A 22,934-nucleotide genomic window follows, 5' to 3' on the forward strand; every position below is an offset into this window, starting at 1 on the left:
TATTCTCCTTCTCCAATTACACATCTCATTAAGAAAAATCTCTCAACTTGTATCTTGAAAATCCAATAAATTTTATCACCTCTGCTTCTACTTCTTTTCCAATAATCATAATTTCTAACTATTATCTAAATTCTAAATATTTCAAATAATCTCTATCCTTTTCCTTTCCTTCTTATAGTTTGTTTGCTCCACAGTATCCATAATAATTTTTTTAAATGATAAATTCAATCATGCCACTACTGTGCTCAAAACATGTCTCTGATATACTTTTTCTGGAATTCTCATTGCTGAGATATTCACTTGACTGTCTCCCTTACTTTCTTCAAATCTCAACTTCTCAATCATGTAGGCTACACACTCATCACAATATCCCTACCATTCTTTCCTGTCTTACTTTTTTCCAATTTTATTTTCTTATCAGTCTCTCTACAGTATGTATCATTTACCTTATTTATGTAGTAAAAGTTTATTGTTATTCTCCCTTGACAGATTGTAAGCTATACATAAATAGGATTCTTTGTTACTTCATTTATGGAAGCACTTAGAACAATGTTGTCATATAGTTGATTTACCAATAAGTATTTTTTGAATGAACACCAAACAAATGAAATTCTAGTAAGAACACAAATTAACTTGGAGAATAATTTTTTTGGGGGGTTTGGGGATTGAACTCAGATGCACCACATCCTTAGCCCTATTTTATATTATATTTAGAGACAGGGTCTCTCTGAGTTGCTAAGTACCTCATAATTTCTGAGGCTGACTTTGAACTCACCATCTTCTTGTCTCAGCCTCCTGAGCCACTGGAATTACAGGTGTGTGTCATCATGCCCAGTCTTAGGAGATAATTTTAAACAAAATACACTACACTTTTGCATCCAGAGCTTTGTTAATGTAATTAGTTTTAACCTTTTTTTCCCCTGCCATAGTACTTGAGCAGATAATGCCACACAATGTTAGATTTAAGAGAAGCTTTGAATGTCACAGGTGGGGAAACCTCAGATCTATGGAGGTGACATGACTAATTCATTGCCGTCTATGATAAAACAGTCAAAGCTAAAACCAGTATGCACACATTTATGTCTTGTCATTTTTCATTTCACTATAGTAGAATGAGTTGACAACTAAGTATAATAAAGTTTTTAACATTTAATGATAACTATGGGGATTTATTGCATTCCTACTGGGTCATGCTATGATACCACTAACCATTTTGTAATAAACAAGAACATTTGTTTGATCATATATAGCATGGAAGTGAGCCATTAGCAGGCTGTTATTATCTTTTGTGAAGCATGATTATTGGGCTGGTTTAGTCTGTTGCTAGAGTCAAACTAAGGCTACATTAAACCTTACTTAACTGAACTTCAGAGCAAAAGCATAACATAGAATAACTACTGGCAAGTTTGTGGTCTCTGAATGAAAGATCTAAAGTCAATGAAACCATTTGTAATTTTAATCAAAAGAACATGAATGTCTCCTTGTTCACATTTTTCTTTTGAATTCTACTACAAATTGAAAATGTGATGTGAACAGTGCATACTTATAAGAAAGAACCCTTAACATAATGCCTCCTGAAATATATTGTCATTTTGATGACCATATCTTTACAATGGTGTGAGAACATTAAAGAATATAAAAGGAATAGAGGGCCAGAATTAGATATAAAAGTTTTACTTTAATTAGTTTTTTTATACTTATTTTTCAATTGAAGTCGGACACAATACATTTATTTATTTATTTTTATGTGGTGCCAAGGATTGAACCCAGGGCCTTGCACATGCTAGATGAGTGCTCTACCACTGAACCACAACCCCAGCCCCTTGCTTTAATTATTCATAGATTATTTTGTATATCAATTTGTAACTAATGCAATTTAAAAGGAATGCTATTTTATCATATTTAAGTGAGTGCATAAAATGTGATTATTTTACTGACACTGTTTTTTTAATTGGCATTTATAGAAATACAACTTTAAAACATTTGTATCACTTTCTTGAAACATGCCAAATGAACTTATTTTTGATTTACCATAAACAAATCTTTTAACAAGTCTACCTAAGCATTTACTATAATAAATTGAAAGTGACAATGAAACTCTGAATTTCTTGGTTGCTATTTTCTTCCTGAGAAAGACGGAAATAAATAAAATTGGCTCAGTGTCATTTAAATGATTAAATGGAAAAAGAAGAAACTTGTGGATCTGCTGCTATTACTGGACAATCTATATTGCATGTTGACAAAAAAAACATTAAAAAATTACTAAGAACATTTCATGTGAAATGAGAAAGTGACTATATGAACGTAAATAGGGATAAGAGCATTAGATTTCTTTTCTGGAGTTCAGGGGTACCAAAGAAACTAGTACTACAAAACAGTGTTTCTAATTTCTTCATTATATCTATTAGTAAAATATTTTCCAAGTTTAAAAATTGCTGTTTTAATGGCATCATATATATTAGGAATATTATAATTATATGTATTATACATTTTTGGAACATTCATGGTATTATCATCCCTCTTGATATGAATAGAATATGAATCACTATAAAATATTTTTAAATAATTTTTAAATTTTGTGACATTTGAAACCAGAATTCTGCTGGGTTTCATTGAACTCTGTAATAAAATTTAGCATGAAAAGAGGTAAAGATACATAACTGAGAATTGAAGACTGAAGGTAGAAGGTGAAACAGCTGGATATGGCTATTTGTGTCACTTTTGTCCTATTAAAAGATAGGAAGTTTGATGATGGAAATTGCATTACCTGAAACAGAGCCAAATTCATTTTTTTTTAACATTTACTTACTGTCCTTTCAGCAGCAGTTAACAAGTGTGTCTACTTTCCTTCTTCACACTTTTCTTCCCTTGTCTGTGTGATTTCTTTCCCTTAACAGTTTCTCCTAACTGAATGCATTTTACTCTGTCTTTTTGCAGGATCATCCTTCTAAGCCTGGGCTTTGTATGTTGTTGATATTAGTTTACTGACTCTGAGTACTTCCGCTTGTCTTCTCATGCCATCATGTCTTTATCTAGCCAAATTTATTGTGCCTATTTCTTCATTTAACATCATTCTCATTCTTACACTCTTTTAAGTTTCTGAATCATAAAGATAGAGCATTAGTAGCATGTCTCCAAGAAACTTGAAACTATGTGTATCCAAATCAAATCTCAATATTCACAGGGGTCCTGCTCCAAACTGGATTTCCCATCAATATTTTCAAATTCACCAATAATGACTATTGCCTTCACAATTTGGTGAAGTCAGAAAATCAGGTTTTATTGTAATGAAGATAACACTACCTTCATTGTCACTCCCCATTCCATTACAAAGTCCTTTTGATGATATCTCCTACTTATCTCTCAACTCTGTCTAATTCTTCATTTCATTAATAGAACCCTAATCCAAGCTGCTGTGATCTTTTCTTGGATTACTGCAATCACTTCTTAAATGGTCTTATACTAATCGTGCCCCACTTCAAATCAAACTCTTCACTTCAGTATCAGTAATCATTTAAAAATTCAAACTTCTTCATGTTTGAATAAATTTCTACCATTCTTAAGCAAGCTTTAAAAGGTCCTCTCCTTAGTCTTGTGTTTACCTATGTCTTCACTCTACCCATGATATAATTCTTTTACTCAATTATGGTCTCATAATCTGGTCAATGATATCAAAAGATAAATATCTAAAAATTAGTATAAACATCTTATTAAAAAAACATTATTCCCTAAAACCATGTTTTGAATACTCTTCAGTTTTCATTGGACCATGACTCAAGTCTTAAAAGAAATAGACGGTGCTCAACACATGAGCGTCTTTAAATTTTTGCCATCAGATAACAAGATATATAAATGATCTACCTACATAAACAAAGACAAATTAATTCCAAGACTATTCACCTAATTTAAAAGGGACCACCAAGGATGGACTAGCATGCTAAAGAACACAACTGTCTATGACAACAGGAGGAACTTTTATTTCCTTAAATTGTGGTCAATTCATAGATTTCTTTTCATTGACTGATAAAATAATACTGACGAAAAGTTCCATGTTTCAAATTTTCAATCTGTTATTTCAGTACCTTAGTCCTCAAAAACATCTCTCAGATCTGACAACTGTTCCTTATAACACTCCTATAGCTATGTGATCTTTTAAGTATTTAAGCCAACGAACCAAGGATAATTCTTTGTTCTGCAGTTTGCTTTAGACAATGACACCAATGCTAAGTTAATAGAAACTGTCTACTTACCATATTGTAGGTGGCTCAGAACCTTCTATTTCTAAGTAATCATATTTTTCCTCCATTTGGAAATCAGTAAATATTAGTGAAATTGTGTCCCCAGGCTCTGCCACGATGGTCCAAGTACAATCTGCATTATTATGGTATTCATTAGGAAAACTAGGGCTGGAAATGATACCACTGGATCCTCTCATTGTTCCTCCACAAGCATCTTCAGCTGTTGAAAACAATAGCAAAAATTTCAATTTTAAGTTATTAAAGGAAAATGTAATTAAGGCAACTCTACATTTTCAGATAAAAACAATAGTCCAAATATTGTGATATCAAGTGCATAATATACTAACAGATTAAATGAAAGGCTTATGAAGAAATTTGTAATCATATATATAAATTATACACTAACAATTTTTGTAACCATTGGCTGAAATATCAAAGAAGATAAGTGAAAATGCATACTCCAAAATTAGGTCTCAGGATGATAGAACACAAATTTCATATTTAAGTGACAAAGTGAGGAAAATAGAGAAATATGTTTATGTCTGTGATGAGACATCCGTAATCATTTGTGCATGTCGTTGATGGCAAAACTTTTTATTTTATAGTATAAATACATACAAATTAAAGACATGATTTAAGGAAGAATATAATATAGTGTGTCAGGGGTATGTTTCAAAAGCTATTGAAAAATGTTTATGGGCTTGCAATTCAAAATAAAGTACATCACATACCCAGGATACTTTAATTAAAGAGAAAGAATACATTTACAAATATATCTTCAGGAATATATTCTCTACAATTCACAAAACAGTGTAATTTTTAAACTAAACATTCATATGATATATGCATATATAATATCATATATAATTTTTCATATACCTTACATTTAGTCCTATGATTCCTAAAGGAATTAAAATTATAGCATTTGTTTCACTGTAACACCATTTAGGCCAACCAATCTAATAGGTAACAAGTTTGCTTGTATAATAAATTCTATCATGATTTATGTTGTTGCTTTGACTACTCAGGGAATCCCTTTAATTCAAAGTTATTTGAAGGAAAATTTTTGTTCCTAATAACCAATTTTTATTTGATATGATGGATAATTCTGGAATCTTAGTAAATAGGGAAGGGGAACATCTTTCTCATTAACTCCAATAGGCCAGGAGTAACACAATACTTTGTTACTGAGAAAAACTTTATTGCTATATTTTATGTAACAAATTGCATTAGCTTTTTTGCGACTTCACTCTTTATTTATTTAACTATAAATTCATAAATTGAAAGCATAAATGTATTTCCTTTAAATATATTTAACTTTTAATACATATTATTGAAAATATGGTGTATACCTTTATATTTTTATCACGTGCCCTATTTTTAAAGTATGTTAGATACTTAAAATGAACTAGTAGTCCTGTCTAAACCATGTAGCATATTCATTGTCTTCTTCTAAGAAACCATAATGTACCTTAGCCTTCCGGTAAACTTGTCCTGCCATTCCCTACCCTCAAACACAAATCACTTCTTTGCCTCCTCAGTATCAACACCAAAGTTAAATACTACTTTGGGAATAAAATATTACAACAATATACATTCATAGTGAAACTGGTCCAAAATCTATTTAAACCAGTCCTGTGAAACTATTTACTTTCCTGCCTCTAAATAAAAGTTGAGGCAGACACATAATATTGATTCATACTCAGGTTAAAGAAAAAATTCTTCTGGCTTAAAGAGAATATTTGAAGTATTCTTACCACAAAAATTGTTAAGTATGTAATTTATAACATTCCACAAGATATATACACAGTCACATATTGCTTGATGATGGGAATATGTTCTGAGAAATAATGATTTTATCATTTTGTATCATGTACTCAGAACAATTAAAATGATTTTTATGTCATTAGGTGGTATAATCTTTTGGGACTAGCATTCTCTCTCTCTCTCTCTCTCTCTCTCTCTCTCTCTCACACACACACACACACTATATATATATATATATATATATATATATATATATATATAGTCACTACACAGCCCATGACTGTGTTTCAGTATAAATAAATACATACGATTCTTACTGTCAATTTTTTAAAAAATAGTTAAATTAAAAATTCAGTTTACCAATTAATTTGTCCAGTACTGTGTACTCATGAAGAAATTAACTTCATTTTCTTTAAGTTTTTTTTGCTCTCCCTAGCTTGGGCTTGGTGACATAGAAAAGAGTAGTATCTTCTTCCTATTTTCCCTGCTAAAATTTCTGTTTATCCTCCTCTGGGAGCTCCCTGTGATCCTCCTGAGATTGCAGGTAGAAATGATCTGGTGACATGAATCCTTTATTCCCCTGTCACTGGTTTCACACCAGGTACCAGATGATTAAAGAAAGATAGTTTTTTTTTTGCTCAGGGACCTTTCATGAGATTCTCAGACATATCCCCATTAGTTTTCTTGCTTTGAGTATGTCTCTTTGGCTGCCTGCTGAAATTCCTTTCTCATACCAGAAGTACAGAGTAGCACATTTCCATACAATGTTTTCTCACCCTTCCAGGTGGAGAAAGATCTAACACAATGCCAATACAGAACTACCTTGCAGAACTCCTGCATTTGATTAAATGAAAACATGCCCTTATATTTATTCTCTGTGGGATGAAGTTCTTCCAAGATGGATCCCTCTGAATTTGTTAAACATTTAAGTATTTCAGCAATTTTTTAAAAAATATTTGTTCTTTTTAGATATACACAATAGTAGTGTGTATTTTGAAATATTATACATACATGGAGTATAACTTATTCTAATTAGGATCCCATTTTTGCAGTTGTACATGATGTGGAGTTTCACTGGTCGGGTGTTCATACATGATCATATGAAAATTTTGTCCAATTTGTTCTATTATCTTTTCTAATATCATTTTCTCTCCCTTTTCTTCATTCCCCTTTGTCTAATCCAATGAACTTCTGTTCTTCCCTCCTCTTCCCCCTTATTGTGTGTTAGCATCTACATGTCAGGGGAGACATTCAACCTTTGGGTTTTGGGGAATGCTTTTAATAACATTGCATAATCCAAGTGTTAGAGCATATAAATCAGTTCTATACATGATTTCTCAGAGTTTCCCCATTCTAAACTCACATCTAGAGAGAAATCTCCCTAAGATTCTAAAAAGGTATGTAGAGCAAGTCACAAAACACCTCACTTCAAGGAAATCCTAGTTGTACAACAAAATAATTTCTATCTCAAAATATGACTTTCATTTGTCAACAAATATGGAGTATTTGTAATCAAACCAGTGCTCATGCCAATTCTTGTATGTTCTGTGTTCCGCCTTTCTGTCTAGTCTCTTTATTACGACAGGGTGAATTATAGAATCATTGTTTCAAAAAATTGTGAAATAGGTAGTTTCCTACAGAACTTTTTGGGTTGGTGGCTGATCTTGGATATAAAAAACTTTGTATTGTGATTTGGTCTTATAAATACAATATCTGCAAAAACAATACTTTTTTTCTGTAATCATGAACTCCTATAGCAGGATATATATTTAAATATTTAGTTTTTAAAAACATTTTACAGCAGAGTTAGAACAAATAAAAGCAGCCTTAGAAATATCATGGAACTCTTGAATCCACTACTAAGTACCAATTTCTTTATTTCTGGTAAAAAATATAGGATACAAATCTTTATTCTTTCAATATCTTCTGTCTTGGCCTCTGTTTTATTTGTTTGTTAAGATTTATATATTTGTTAAGTTTGTCTGCAACATCTTCCATGTGTCAATTCAAAGGAAGAGCCAGGTTCACAGAAGATTTTTCCATAAAGATATTTCTGAAGAGATTCAACACACACATTGGATCATATTGATTATTTGTAAAAACTTTTTGGGAACTTTGAAGTTTATTTGGTCATTGGTTTAAAAGTATTCCTTGAGATGTACCAAGTGCCAGGAGAAACAATATTAGTATGTCTAGCTAATATTATGATCAAAAGTTACCATAACCCTTGTGCTTATGGAATATTTTGCCTAGTGGTTAGTCAAACACTAAGCAAATGACAAAATAAATACATAGAATTGCATTTCTGGCAGATGCTGAGGGAAGAATAGAAGTTTACTGGATTAGACAAAGGAGAATGAAGGGAAGAGAGGGGAATGATATTAGGAAAGATAGTAGATTGAATTGGACATAACTTTCCTATGATCATGTATGAATACATAACCAGTGAAACTCCACATCATAAATTTGAGGGCTTTGAAACTAATTACAGAATTTAGGAAAAAAATTTCCTAGGGAACAGATACTAGATTTGTAGCTCAAAGCAAGATAGTAAGCACTGGATGAGAAGCAGAGAGAAGTGTGTTCCATCAGTTTCACTAACACTTAACCTGAGAAATAAAAGGGCCTGGGTACTAAAGTCTGTGAAATGAAATTATAAGGACAACTGAGGGTTAGACTTTGGAAGATCCTTCTGATAATATGATGGAAATGATTCAGGGCAGTAGAAAATTATCTAAGGGTTTTCAGTAGAGAGATGACATGATTACTTGTGGGTTTTGAAAAGATTATTTGGCTGCACTATGAGATGAGAGAGGAAGGAAGCCAGAGTTGATGCAGTTTAGGGGGCTGAATTAAGAATCCAGAAATTCTTTCATGATTTATTGCTTCCTAAAGATAAACCATCTATTTTTTATTCAATTAAATTAAGATATTTATATCTTAGTACTTTCAGAGGATTAGTATGGTATTTATAGTCATGGTAGAAGAAATAGCATCCTGGCAAAATAAATTAGTATGTCCTCTTAGGTCACTAAGAACAATGTTTTTGTTTGTTTGTTTTCATCTAAAATGGCAAAGCAATACTATTAAATAAATTGAGGTTAACTCAATTAATTATGGCTGAAAAATATTGTTACTTAACATGTAGAAAGTACAGTGGATAATAAAATGTTGATTTTGCCCTACTCTTGTTCTGAGAGCAGTATTACAGGTTGTGACATTTCAAGTGGGCTAATCTTTCATAAATATGTATATCTATGCACCCATAGATAATCTAGATGTTGGCAATATGCTTGTTAAAAAGTTTTTAAAGTATGTCTGTTATAAAACATGAAAAAAAGCACCAACTCAGCCAATGGAATTGATGATAACAGTGTGGACTTTCAATTAGGAAAAAATTCATCATTTTTCCAATTTTCTGGGGAAATATTATCAATTATCTCTTAATTCCTTAATGTCCTCAAATCTATTGGTTACAAAGTATAATTGCTGAATTTAACATGCTATTAAATCTATGTTTAATTATAAATTGATGATCAAATATTTCCTGCTTTAATATTTTAAAATAGCTGAATGTATATAAATTTGGTAAGCAGTGCTATTTAATTTCTATCCACAAAGCAGGATGAAATGAAATGAAAATTAGTTGTATTCTAGTGCAAAGACTTAAAAAACTAGTTTTATATTTTCCACAATTGTGTTTTTTCTTACAATTAAATTTTTAATCTCTGTGACACTTAGATACTGAAACTAAGTGACCTTGTTTTGGCTTTAGGCCACACATTTCATTTAAGGTGATATAAATTGGAACTTCTCTAAAGCATATCTATTAAAAAAATGAATGTGGTTTCAAAAATCTCCTAAAACAGTTTTCTGTAACACATCTTTTCAGATACTGATCTCATACTGTGCTCTGCCCTACTATTAGCTTTTTTTTTTTTTTTTTTTTTTGAAATAGCTTTGGGTTGGGAGGTGGGTCACAGGAAATAAGTTTGTTTGTCACTAAAGAGAAAGGAATGTAAATTGTAGGAGATGAGTACACCTGGTCAATTCCACAGTGCTACACATTCAGTCCAATCTCAAACTTTTTCATGGGACATTTTTCTACAAATCTCTGTTGTTTAAATCTCAAACTTTCAGCTGCTCCATTCATGTGAAAGTGACATCTGTGTGGAGCTTTCTTTTCCCTTCCAAGACTGGCATCATTGCTGTGTCTCTTAACTAAACATGCAACTTAAAAATTACACTGTTATTAATTAGCTATTGCATTATATGTAAAATATAATATATTAATATATTTATATATAGTATATGTTATATCAATATATTTATATATTAATGTATATTATATATATATATATATATATAGAGAGAGAGAGAGAGAGAGAGAGAGCACAGTAGTTCATTTTGTTATAACTCTCCTCATTGATATGTAGTAATTCAATCTTGTGAAATTTTAAGCTTTTTACCTCAAAGAAAAGAAAATCAAGCCAATGAATAGCATATCTTCTAGATTGCTAGATTCATTTGCCAAGGCACAACATATATTTTTTTCAACTTTTAAAGAAAGATAAAGTAGATTTTTGATAATAATGAAGAAAAATTAAGGTTTCTCAGCATTTTAATTTCTCAATCCAGTTTCTATACTCCTTTCATGCTAAAACAGATGAAGTTAAAGAGAAAAATATTTATATAATTGGTCAATGACAAATATTTATTATTTCCTGAGAAGAATACCTCAGAGAAAACTTAGTATACTATATAATGGCCTCTCAGCACTGTAGATTTATCCTTGATTATGTAAATATACTTTTAAGCAAACACCCTAATTAATTTCCATTTACCTTCTGAAGACACATGTTAAAAAAATAACAGAGTGCACTGAGGAAAGGTTTTAATAAATATGTGGAAGTGGGTATTTACCTTCAGCTTTAAATATTTCTCAGAATCTCTAAATAAGAAAATGTAGAAGCATCAGTCAATCAAGTTTAAATTATTTGAAGATTTGGCTAAATAATTTAAATTGAAGTAGCTTACATGACAGCATTAGCAAATAAAATTATATTATTGCCTTCAAAAATATTAAAACTGAACAAATCATTTTTTAAAAACCCTCTTTATCAAATATGAGACCAGGGTTATGCAGAACTATGGTCTCAGACAGGAGGAAAAAGAGGAAGAGCCCTGTGATTTCCTGCCTTATTCTCTGGAAACGTATTCTAGAACATAGAACAAGGAATGGGATAATAAAAACATGAATGTTTCCCAGGACTGTATAGAAGAGTTTAGGGAACACGAGGTCTCTATAAGTCTTGAGGCAAATTCCAGAGGAAAGGAAGCTCTGCAGGAAAAGAAAGAAAGAAAAACTCTGCATGGAGATCTCACAGTATTTGCCAAATAGTAAGAAGTTCACATAAATGGGTGAAATTCCATGAAACACGGCAAAGAGACTAGAAATCTGTAAGCTGAATATTTCTAGAAAAATACATTGGAAATTGTTCAAGTACTGCCAGATAAGGTAGAGAGGTGTCTTCATGTAATTAGAGTATACACTAGAAGTTTCAGGAGGGATGAACCTCAGCATAAGGGTAAAGTGTGCCTAGAATAAAGGCTACTCTAAAACTTCCTAATAATGCTTAAAAAATAAACCTTAAAAACACAAACTGATCAAAAGTAACTTTACTACACATCAGAAGAAAGTTCAACATTATTTAATGGAAGATAACAAAATATGACATTCAATAACTTAAAATTCACAATGTTCAACATATACTAAAAATTACTACTCAAGTCAAAAAACAAAGATATGACTAATAGTTGAGAGAATCATTAGAATAATACCAAAAATACAGAGATGATGCAATTAGAAGATAAACACTTCATAATAGATACCATTAATATATTAAACAACTATAACAAGGGTTAGCAAAATACATTCCAGGCTGTATTACTTTTTTCATCACCTCTAACCTAAGGATAGTTTATACATTTTTAAAGGATTATATGAAAACAAATGAAAGACAAATCAAAATAAAAGATGCATACATGTTACAGGCCATATGTAACTTGCAAAGCCTACCATGTTTACTGTGTAGTTATTCATAGAAAAACGAAGCACAGCTAAGATAATGAAAAAAAGAGAGAAAAATAGAAAAGATAATCAAATGAAACATTAAAAGATGGCAAATTTGGTAATAGAAAATTTTAAAATGCTAAATGGCTCTTATAGCAGACTAGACAGTAGCAAAGATAAAAAGATAACAAACTTAAATAAATGGAAATGGAAACTATACAAAATGAAGTAAAAAGAATGGAAGGAATAAAAAAAAATAAGGACCAAACAGATTAACTTTAAGATTAATCTTAAAGTTCTGAAAAGCCTATGGGGTAGGAGGAAACAGAATTTTATTTGATTTTTATCTTGAAAAATTAGTATGTGTGACCTCATTTTTACTCCAAAATATTAAAGTAGACCCTACTATTATCCTACTATTATCACATGTATATATAGATTTTATAAATATGACATTATAACAGATATTATGTGAAAGATTTATTTTTCTTTTCCATTATGGCATAATCTTAGAAGAATATCTATCTATCTATCTATCTCTCTATAGATAGAGATCTATCTAATTAGATAGATAGATAGATATCTCACCATGGTCTTGTTCTTTGCAGTTTTGAAAGTATTGCTTAGATCAATAAGTATCTGTTTATGAAAGAAAAAAATACTTTTTGAATATTAATGTTGAAAATATTTCCAAATTTGGTGAAAATGAAAAACCCTCAGATATAAGTCACAGTTTGTGTGTGTATGTGTGTGTGTGTGTGTATACACACACACACACACACACACACACATATATATATATATATATATATATGCGCATGCGTGGTGTGTCTCCTTCTGTTTCTTGGTTTAGCGGAGACAACAAACTGAGCCCCAGAAGTCATGTTTCTATTCCAGCTGTGAATGACGTTATTGATGGAAGGTAGGTACTCAGCCAGGGCAAACTTCTTCAGTGATCTTCACATCTAGGTGAGGCTATGTAACTGTATTCAGACAGATGTCAGAACACTAATATAGAATTGCAAACTTTGTCGTATAAACCTTCTAAAAGATTATCCTTCTTCCTTCTCTTGCTCTCTGGATGTTGTGGGCTTGGGCAACATCAGAGACAAAATATTGACAATGGCAGATTCTTTTTGTCAGCCTGAGAATTTAAAATCTATTTCCCTCTAGACTTTAGAGGTCATACAAGCAGTGATTATGTCCCTTTTGTTAATGGATATATATATATATATATATTTAAAAATGATATATATCAGGAACTCTGCATGAATTTAATTAGTAAAATATGAACTAAATAAATAATTAAATATAATTATTTAAACTAATTAATAGATGATATCCTGGCGGAGGTCATGGCTCAGTGGTAGAGCACTTGCCTAGCACCACATAAAAATAAAGACAAATGAAATAAAGGTGTTGTGTCCATCTAAAACTAAAAAAAAAAAAATATTTAAAAAATAGATGATATCCTGATTTCTGTGCTATCACAGAATACACTATAACAGAACCTCAATATAATTCTTGAAAAACATAGGAATTGCAAAATAAATGAAGCAAAAAGCCAAAATAAAGTAGAAGAATGAGGCGAGTTGTCAAATGTATTCTGAAAACATTTTGTATTTTGTAAGTAAGAAACTTTTTAAGAAGAACAGAATAATTGGAAAATCCTATTGTTATTTAGCAACAGGGAGTTAGTCATTTAAGAACTTTTTGATGTCTTGAACTTTTTTATTTCCCTAACAGCATATATTTCATTTTCCTTTTTCAAATCTCTTAATATTTATTTTTGTTTGTTTCTATCCATTTACTTCCCATTGGTCCCTTAATTGTCTACAACCTTGCTTTTTGTAAAACTTTTTATTAAAATCCTTTTCTTAAGATCATCAATAATTTCTATTGAACACATACTTTTCCACTGTTTTTTCTTTTTTAATTGAACCTCTCCATAACATTTGAAATTCTGATTATCTCATTTCTTTGAGAAATCTCCCTTTGGCTTTGTTTGTAATTCATCTTGACTACCTTTATATGTATCTAGCTCTTCTTATCCATTTTACCTTTTTGCTTTCTCTTTTTCTGTGAGAAATGTTAGCATTAGTGTTTTGAAGGCTTCCATTGTTCAACAATACGCTTTTTGCCATGGTGATAACTACTTTCTTTATTTAAGCTATCCTCAAGGTATAGTAATGAGGATCCAATTTGTGTCATTCAGTTGGATGCTCTTAACTGCTCATTCAACTGCTTAAAATAAATCTTGAATATATACAAAATATACAAACTTGTTTTAATAGCAACTTTCTCTTCCAAAATCTTAGTTCATTTCAAATTATTGATTACATAAGTTTTAGTGGGCAGAGTTTTTGATTCTCATTTGATTGAGACTCCCAGAAACTTTAGAAGTTTGATGCAGTGGCTAAGGACAAGTAAAACAGAAAAAAAAAAAAAAATTAGCAGTTAGACACAGGAAACTTGAGACTGACTGAAAATATTGTCAGAAGCAACAGTATGAGCTTATTGCTCTATTTCCTCAGCAAGATTCCATATCTCCAACACAAAAGCAAATAGGATGATGCCCTGAAGCTAATCTTTTGAAATCCTATTTTGTCCTAGGAATGACTAGACCATGCCTTCAGTCTTTCTCTAGTCCCATGCTATTGTCTCCCCAAAATTCATATGTTGAAATACTGTCCTTTATGGCAATGGAGTTAGGGAATGGAGCCCTGTTGGAGGTAATTAAGTCTTGAGAGCAAAATCCTTAAGAGTAGTGCTCTTATGCATGAGGGAGTTGTTTACCCCTTTCACCATCTGAGGACCTGGCAAGAAGGCACAGACAAAGAATCAAAGAGTGGGCCTTCACCAGCCACTTATCTTGGATTTTCTGCCTCCAGAATTGTGAGAAATAATTGCTTGCATGGATTAAGGCAGAAAACTCCAGAGAGAAATGAGTATGCTACTTTAACAAATATGCAAAAAATATCAAAACAGCTTTGGAACTAAGTAATGAATAAAGGGTGGAAGAGTTTTGAAATGCATGCTAAAAAAGCCTACATTACCAGGAATTTAGCATTAAGGGCAATTCTGGAGAGATTCCAGAAAGAGAAAAAGATAACAACAGGAAAACTTCAGTCTTTTTAGAGAATATCTACATAGTCATAAACAGAATTTTGGTAGAAATATGGATAGTAAAGGCCATTCTGATGAGGCCTCAGCTGGAGATAAGGAACAAATTTTTGAAAACTCAAGGAAAACTGATTTTTGTAAATTGGCAAAATATTTTGACTGATGTATGTTCATATACTAGTGTTTTGTGGAGGGTAGAATTTGTGATATATGATATTTTAGTACAGGAATTTCAAAGCAAAGTTTGAAAGATGTAGCTCGGCTTCTCTTGAATAATTACAGTAAAATACTAGAGAAATGATTTAAGTTAGAATTCTCCAGCCTTAAGATTTATTGTTATTTGCCTTAGGTTTCAGTCTTACTTGGGACTTTTACCCCCTTTTTTGTTTTTCTTTCATATTCTCCTTTTTTGAATGGGGATGTATCTAAAGTCTGCCCCACCATTATATTTTGGAAGCACATAATAAGTTTGATTTTGATTTCTTATGTACACAAAAAGCAATTTGCCTCAGAATAAGTAGTACCTTGAATCTCATCTCTACCTGATTAGGTGATACTTAGATGTCACTCTGGACTTAGGATTTTGAGTTGATGCTAGATTGAGTTAAAACTTTTGGAGCTATTGGGATGAGTTGAATATATTTTGAGAGAACACTGGTTTGTGAGGGCAGGGCCTCTTGGATAGAATTAGATCCAAAGGTGCTTTGTTGGCATTTCCATTATGTGTGGACACAGCAAGAAAGTACCAACTAGGTACCGGAAAGCAACTTAGTACCAAACATTGTATCTGTTGGCATCTTGGTTATAGATTTCCCAGCTTACAAAAGTATGAGAAATAAAATTCTGTGGTTCATAGGTACTCTATTTATGGCATTTTCTTATAGAAGCCACATTAAACTAAGCCATTAATTATAATTTATTCTCTAAAGGGAAGCCTAGACAGTCTTTTCAAAGTAAAAATCGTATCATGTTATACATACTTTCCTGTTTGCAGTTGGGTTTGGGAGAAAATAAATGTCCTTACTATGATTTTAAATGATCTTAATTCATACACCTCTCACTAAAATGGCACTAATAGTAGCTGACAATAACTACAAGATCAAAGTGGGTCATACAACCATCAATGGTTAATAAATCTTTATTGAATTAGACAATTGGATATCAAGGGTTTTTTATTAGTAATGAATGTTAGTTATATAGAAAGAGAATTCACTCCCATTGGAATTCATTATGTCAAGAGAATTTAATTTCCCAGGAATAAGTAATTCCCAATTTAGAATTTATTTTTGATATATGATTGAGTATATTTCTCCCTGTTCTGCTTCATATGCCAACAAATTAGATGATAACTCATGATTTTTGTTTATTTTTATAAATCTCATACAGTCATATCTAAAATTTGATGAGGTTAGTGTAATTGAAAATGGCAAACTGAAATTTTGTGCAAATCTGTCAATTTATTTTATGGAAAGATGGGATAGGGAGGAAGAGCATGAGAAGAAGATTACCACTAAATAGGGAAGAGAGGTGGGAGGGAAAGGGAGGGAGAAGGGGAATTGTACGAAAGATGGGAGGAGACCCTCATCATTATACAAAATACATGTATGATGATGTGGGGGAAAAAGAAGTGTGTCACATTAGATTGGATAGAGAGAAGTGATGGGAAGGGAGGGAAAAGGGGGATAGGAAGGACAGCAGAATAAAATAGACACTAGTATTGCTGTATGTATATATGTGACTGTATAACTAATGTGATTCTGCAACCTGTACTCTCAGAAAAATGAGAAATTATACCCATTTGATTCAAATGTATAATATGTCAAGATCATTGTACTGTCATGTGTAACTAATAAAAATAAGTAAATAAATAAATAAACAATAAAAATTAACCCACTGTGGACAGAAACAATGTTTATTCTTCTCACCATTATCTTCAATGCTCATATACTTGTTACCTAATAGGTAGCCAAAGTATCTTTCTTAAACAATATTGAATAAAAAATACTTTGGAGGATGTCATTGACTTTTAAATGGATAGTGAATGATTCCTTATGAAATTACAGTATTTCTTTTCTCCAATTTGAACTTAATAACTCTTTGATTTTATTATTCCCAGTATAAGGTGCAAATTATTTTTATTGAGAAAGAACACAACATGCTTAACTTCATTATTCATTTTAAAAATGATTAAAAACACTTATTATATTTATATTGTATTTATTTTTCCAATCTTTGAAGATGGAAGCAATGAGTAATAGAATTAATAGTAGCAACATATTTGAGTATTATTTTTTGTGACAGTGACTATGCTATTAACTTTATATATAAGCCTTTCTCTATGTATTATTTGCTGATCACTTATCTAGGTTCCATCATTTTCCAATGAGATCAAATTAATATCCTATCAACATTAGCCTCCCTCTCTTCTCCATCCTCATAATTTATTCTCAACAGGGATGTCAAGAGTATTTCTTCAAGTAGATGTTAAATCATGTCACAAACAATTTCCAGTTTGTAACATTCTAATGGGTTTCCCTGAATTTGAATAAAACCAGTATTATTACAATGATCTTAAATTATCTTAATCCACAGAACATTCAATAAATTCAAGCTGCAATGCACGTTTTTAATTTTCTTCAATTTAACAAAGCTCTTTCCAACTTTAGGACATGTTAGTCCTGATGACTTCTCTAAAGTCTTCCCATGGATGGAGACATGATATCATTCAAACCTGTAACACTTACCTTGATTAATAGCTATATGAGCAAAAATAATCTCCCTATCAGTCTCTATCACAACATAGTATTATATTTTCTTCATTCAACTTTTCACTATCCATCAGTTTTTATTTTTATTATTTTCTTTGACCTCTAGAATATAAATACCATGGAATTTTGACTACATTGGGACTAAAATATTCCTAATATAATAGTCACAGCTTTATTCTAAGTTCCTAGAATAAAGTTGGATTATGGCATGTATCTAAAGAATATGTTATCCGATTAAGAGTACTTTTTACTTGTCAGTATGTCCCTACACCTTCCTGGAAAATTATTTTAGAAGAAGTATTGTGTCAAACTTCAAACTGGATGCTGTAGAATCACCGAGACCTGTGGACAAATCTGACACTAGTAGTGTGACCTACATCAATTAACTTAAAATTCTCGATTGGTTTCTTATTTGTAAAATCCAATATTTTTAGAAATTAAACTGTAAATGAATTGAAGAGTAATCTATGGAGTGGAGGGAGGAGAGGGAAGAAGTGGTGGGGACTGAATTGGAACAGGTTGTGTTCCATGCTTTTGTGATTATGTTAGGGTATATCCTAGTGTTTTATATAACTAAAAGAATAAATTTAAATACCATTATGTTGATAGTGTATGTTTATTGATTTAATGTTGCCATCAATCTCTTATGGATAGATTTATTTCATCTTTTCAGTATCCTAGAGTTTTTACTTTTGCAGATGAGAGGAGCTTCCAGTAAAGAGATGGCAGAATTGACTCTTACTACCTCTGGCAAATTTGCCACAGCAGGGAGAATGGGAGAAAGCTTACTCAGTCCTATGTATTTCATTTCCCTCTAGCCTTCTATACTAGTTAAATCACCATGGCTGCTTGTTTCTCGTTTTCTCCTACGAAATAGAGTAGTGAGAAGAGAACAGTGAGCAAGGAAAAAACAAAAAGAGATACACTCTTGGCCATGAGAAGTCCCATAAAAAAAGGCAAAATACAAGATCCCCTTTAGTATAATTTGAAGAATTCTGCAGAGCTTGAATGCTTAACCATTGATTTCCCCTCATTTTGCTCCTCTATTCTATATTTTAAATAACGGTTTACTTTTCCTATTTTACTCCTGTGAAATTCAGGAGGAAGTATATTTATAAGAAAATGTAGTGTAAACTACATAATTATTTATGAATAATGGCTAATATTTATTGAGTATACATAAGCACTTTTCTAAATCTTTTATGAGACTGTCAAAAAGGAGTTGGAGCTCAGTGGGTGTGGTGGCACAGGGCTTCCCAGGTATTCTGAAGGCTGAGGCAAGAGGATTGCAAATTTGAGGACAGCCAGGGTAACTGATTGAGAACATGTCCCAATAACAACAACAACAACAAAAAAAAAAAAACGATAAGAAAAAGGGGCTAGGAATGCAGTTTATTGTGTTAGGCTCTGAGCTTAATTTTCAGTACTGAGAAAAAAGAAAAAGGAGATGGAAGTGCTAATTACTGATTTTTTTAAAATGACTTTTTAAAAAATATATTTTTATTAGTTATTGATGGACCTTTATTTATTTATTTGTTTATATGTGGTGCTAAGAATTGAAAACAGTGCCTCACACATTCTAGGCAAGCTCTCTACCACTGAGCCACAACCCCAATGCTAATTACTGAAATTTGATCAATACACATTTTATACTTATATTGAAATATCTCACTGTATTCCATAAATATGTACAATTATTTAATGTTAATTAAAGAACAAAATTAATTCTCATATTTAATCCTAATAATAACTGTAAGAGAAAAACCGGATAAGACAATTATTTTTCCTGTTTCACAGGAGAGAAAGAAAATTGGGGCAGAGAAAGATCAGTAACTTGTTCAAGATCATGAAGTTAAAAATGGGTGGAGCCAAGTTTCAAAGAAAACCATCTAAGAGAATAGCCTCAATCAATGAACACACTGCACTTTGTTACATGAAGAGTGAAAAAAAATAGTCAAAAGTAGAACACACCAGCACACACAATGGCAGAGATGACATAGGGAAATGGAAGGAGGTGTTCAAAAAATGAAGGAAACCCAACAAAAGATATAAAGTGCTGTATATGAGTGTAATACATTCCACTGTTGTCATGTATGTAAAAAAAATAATAACTATTGTCTTTTTTCTTCTTTTACAGAGTCCCTCCCTACAAGGCCAAAGCACACATTATAGAAATAAACAATGTACTTAGCAAATTTCTGTCTAAATGTTTCATCATCTAAATTTAAATTTAGGATCTACAGGAAAAATGGTTAAATACAATGCAAAATTTTGAATGATATACAATAGAAGTGCAGAATGCATATTAAATATTAAATTAAAATGATTCTATTTGTCCATTGGTAAACAATAACTATAGGATTACTGATTTAAGAAAGTGAAACTATCTTTATAACATCTCTATTGAATTTGTATAAGGTTACTGTATTTTTCTCTAAAACATAGTTTTTAAAAACCTATGTTAAATTATCAAGTATTTAATAAATCACATAAGATATTCATATTTATTACATGAATAGAATGTGTTTCTTCCTTGGTTGTGTATTTATTTATTTATTTATTTATTTAAGTATGAGTGATTGAATCCAGGAGCTCCTTACCACTCAGCTACATACATCTCCAGCACTTTTTCCATTTTTATTTTGAAACGGATCTCCATAAGTTACTGAGGCTAGCCTCAATCTTGCATTTATCCTGCCTCAGCCTCGAAAATTGCTAGAATTACAGACCTCAATCATTGCACCTGGCTTCCTAATTGTTTTTAAATTAAAAATTGAGAAAGTATCTTCCTAAACTTACAATACAACATGAATGTGTGTATGCATTTGCACAAATATACACACATACCCAAAATTGTCTAAGAAAATGTGGGTTATAATGCTTCAAGCATCTTAATTTTTTTTGAGAAAATATTTTTAATCATATTGTGTGCTATGACCTTCAAAATACTCTTGTGAAAATTTATAATTGTTAAAGTGTATAAGATATTGAACTATTTCCATTTCATTAACAATTGCTTCCCATTGCACCAATACATTCATTCTACAATTAAATGAATTGGACACATTATGACTTTTAAAGTGTATTTTTCTCTGTTTATTATTTATTCCAAACTATATTTGTATTGTTTGAATTTTTAAATATACATTTTGAGCAATAGATTCAACATGTATTTTCAGGCTGAGTTAAAATGATTCTATTTGATCTTTTCTTTCTTCTATCTCTCTCTCTTTCTCTTTTGGTATTGATGTGGCCAACAATTATTTGATGAAATGAAATAGAAAATGATTTTTCTATTATTATATAATTTTAGTTTATGGTTGCCCTTTAGCAAGAGTGTTACTTCCTGTTTCAAAACAAGTAGGTTGGTTATATACATGTGCATATATTTATTAGATTTTCATCTGACCAATTTTGAAATTCAATGTTATGAAGAAACTAAAAATTCTAACACTCTAAGTAATGGCATACCACATGTGAAGGTAAACGCTCTTAATCAGCAATTTCTGCACTAATTTTGTGCAAGATATTAGTGTAAATAAATCTTTATTAATTTCAAATATTCAACAAAACTTCCTATGGCCAAAAGACACTTAACAAAAATTATAGTTAATCAGTAGTTCAGCTATAGATTGTGAACTGTATAGTGTTCATCCAAAATTTTGCCATTTACTACTTACCTGGGAAACCTTTTCAGGATATTAAGTACTGTGTGGTTAGGGAATAAAACTAATTTTTATGGAGTCTAAAGCCAATTATAACTGAGAAAGTAAGTCCAAAGCCAAATGTAAATAAGTTTTGGATACATAGTACTTTTGAATAATTTTCTCTTGGCATGATGAATGAAGATTTGGCTACATAGCCATATAAGAGTTGAACCAGGGTATGAGCCACCCATATTTATATGCAGGACCCCAGAAAGAGTAATGCTTATGTTTTTCTAAGTGGTTAATTTTCGCATATAGCCAAATATCAGTGAGCCTGTTAGTGAGGTGAAGCTGCACTTTAAATGATGTCCAAGGGCTTTTTTATACAGTGTTAACATTTGCATAAAACTGACTGTTTTGTGCCTTATGTTTCCAAATCAATTTAGCTTTGTGTGCTAATATTTTACTAGAGCCCTGGAGATAAAGAAGCATGCAGGTCAGCCATGTGTGCTACCAAATCCCCAAGGAAACCTCCACTAAAAACCAAAATATTGACACCAGACAAGATTAGCAAAAGAATTAGTCATGCCCAATCAACTGTGTTAAATACAGGGGAAAAAAAAAAAAAAAAAAAACATCTGCTTCTCTTGTCCTTCAGAGTAACTATCAGGGTGCAGTGTTAATACTTCCAGTGTATATTATTAAATGCTTCCTAGTGTACCATTGTTTTCTAGGAAAATGGATTTATTAGAAATACCTAACCCCACTACTTTAAATGCTACTCATGAGGTGGGTAAGTAAAAGCTCAAGTACCCTGTGCTATCTAATCCCACAGGTAGGTTCGGATATTTCTTCCCAATAGTTTAGTCTCTTTCTCAATCTGGAGCTGAAGAGGCTCAGCCTCTAACCTCAAAAAATGCCATGTAATGGCTGGAAATTTCCAAGCCAAGCAACAAACAAACAACAATTATCAAATAGTAAATCCTTTCCCTAAAGGGCTTATTAACTAAATTGTTGATTAAAAATAGGAAGAAAATCAAAACAAATAGCAAGATATCATTAAATCACAAATTCTACAATAAGCAGGAATTTGTTCACAGTTCTTTATGTTCACAGTTTTTATATGTGCTGAAATTTAGGCTCTGAAAAGAATTATAACTGAAATACAAAGATATTTTAGATAATATTTTAAATCTGAATTTTGATTATTTGGGAGGATTATTTTGGTATTATTCTTAAAAATAAACAAGGGAATAGATAAGAAGATGATGTATTAAAATGGCTGGGGATTTAGCTCAGTAGAAGAGTGCTTGCCTAG

General features: G+C 31.4%; 1 protein-coding gene across 6 annotated transcripts in view; it reads right to left on the minus strand.

Annotated features, from left to right (window-relative positions):
• Window positions 1-22,934, minus strand: part of Csmd3 (CUB and Sushi multiple domains 3) — a 1,105,037-nt gene that overhangs the window by 826,808 nt on the left and 255,295 nt on the right. For all 6 annotated transcript variants that reach the window (XM_048802035.1, XM_048802036.1, XM_048802034.1 and 3 more), the window contains one exon: window positions 4,251-4,458. In XM_048802035.1, the coding sequence (XP_048657992.1) occupies window positions 4,251-4,458 (208 nt within the window). The remainder of the gene's footprint in view (window positions 1-4,250; window positions 4,459-22,934) is intronic.

This window comes from Marmota marmota, unplaced genomic scaffold (genome assembly GCF_001458135.2).
Source record: "Marmota marmota marmota unplaced genomic scaffold, marMar, whole genome shotgun sequence".
NCBI classification, from domain to species: domain Eukaryota; kingdom Metazoa; phylum Chordata; class Mammalia; order Rodentia; family Sciuridae; genus Marmota; species Marmota marmota.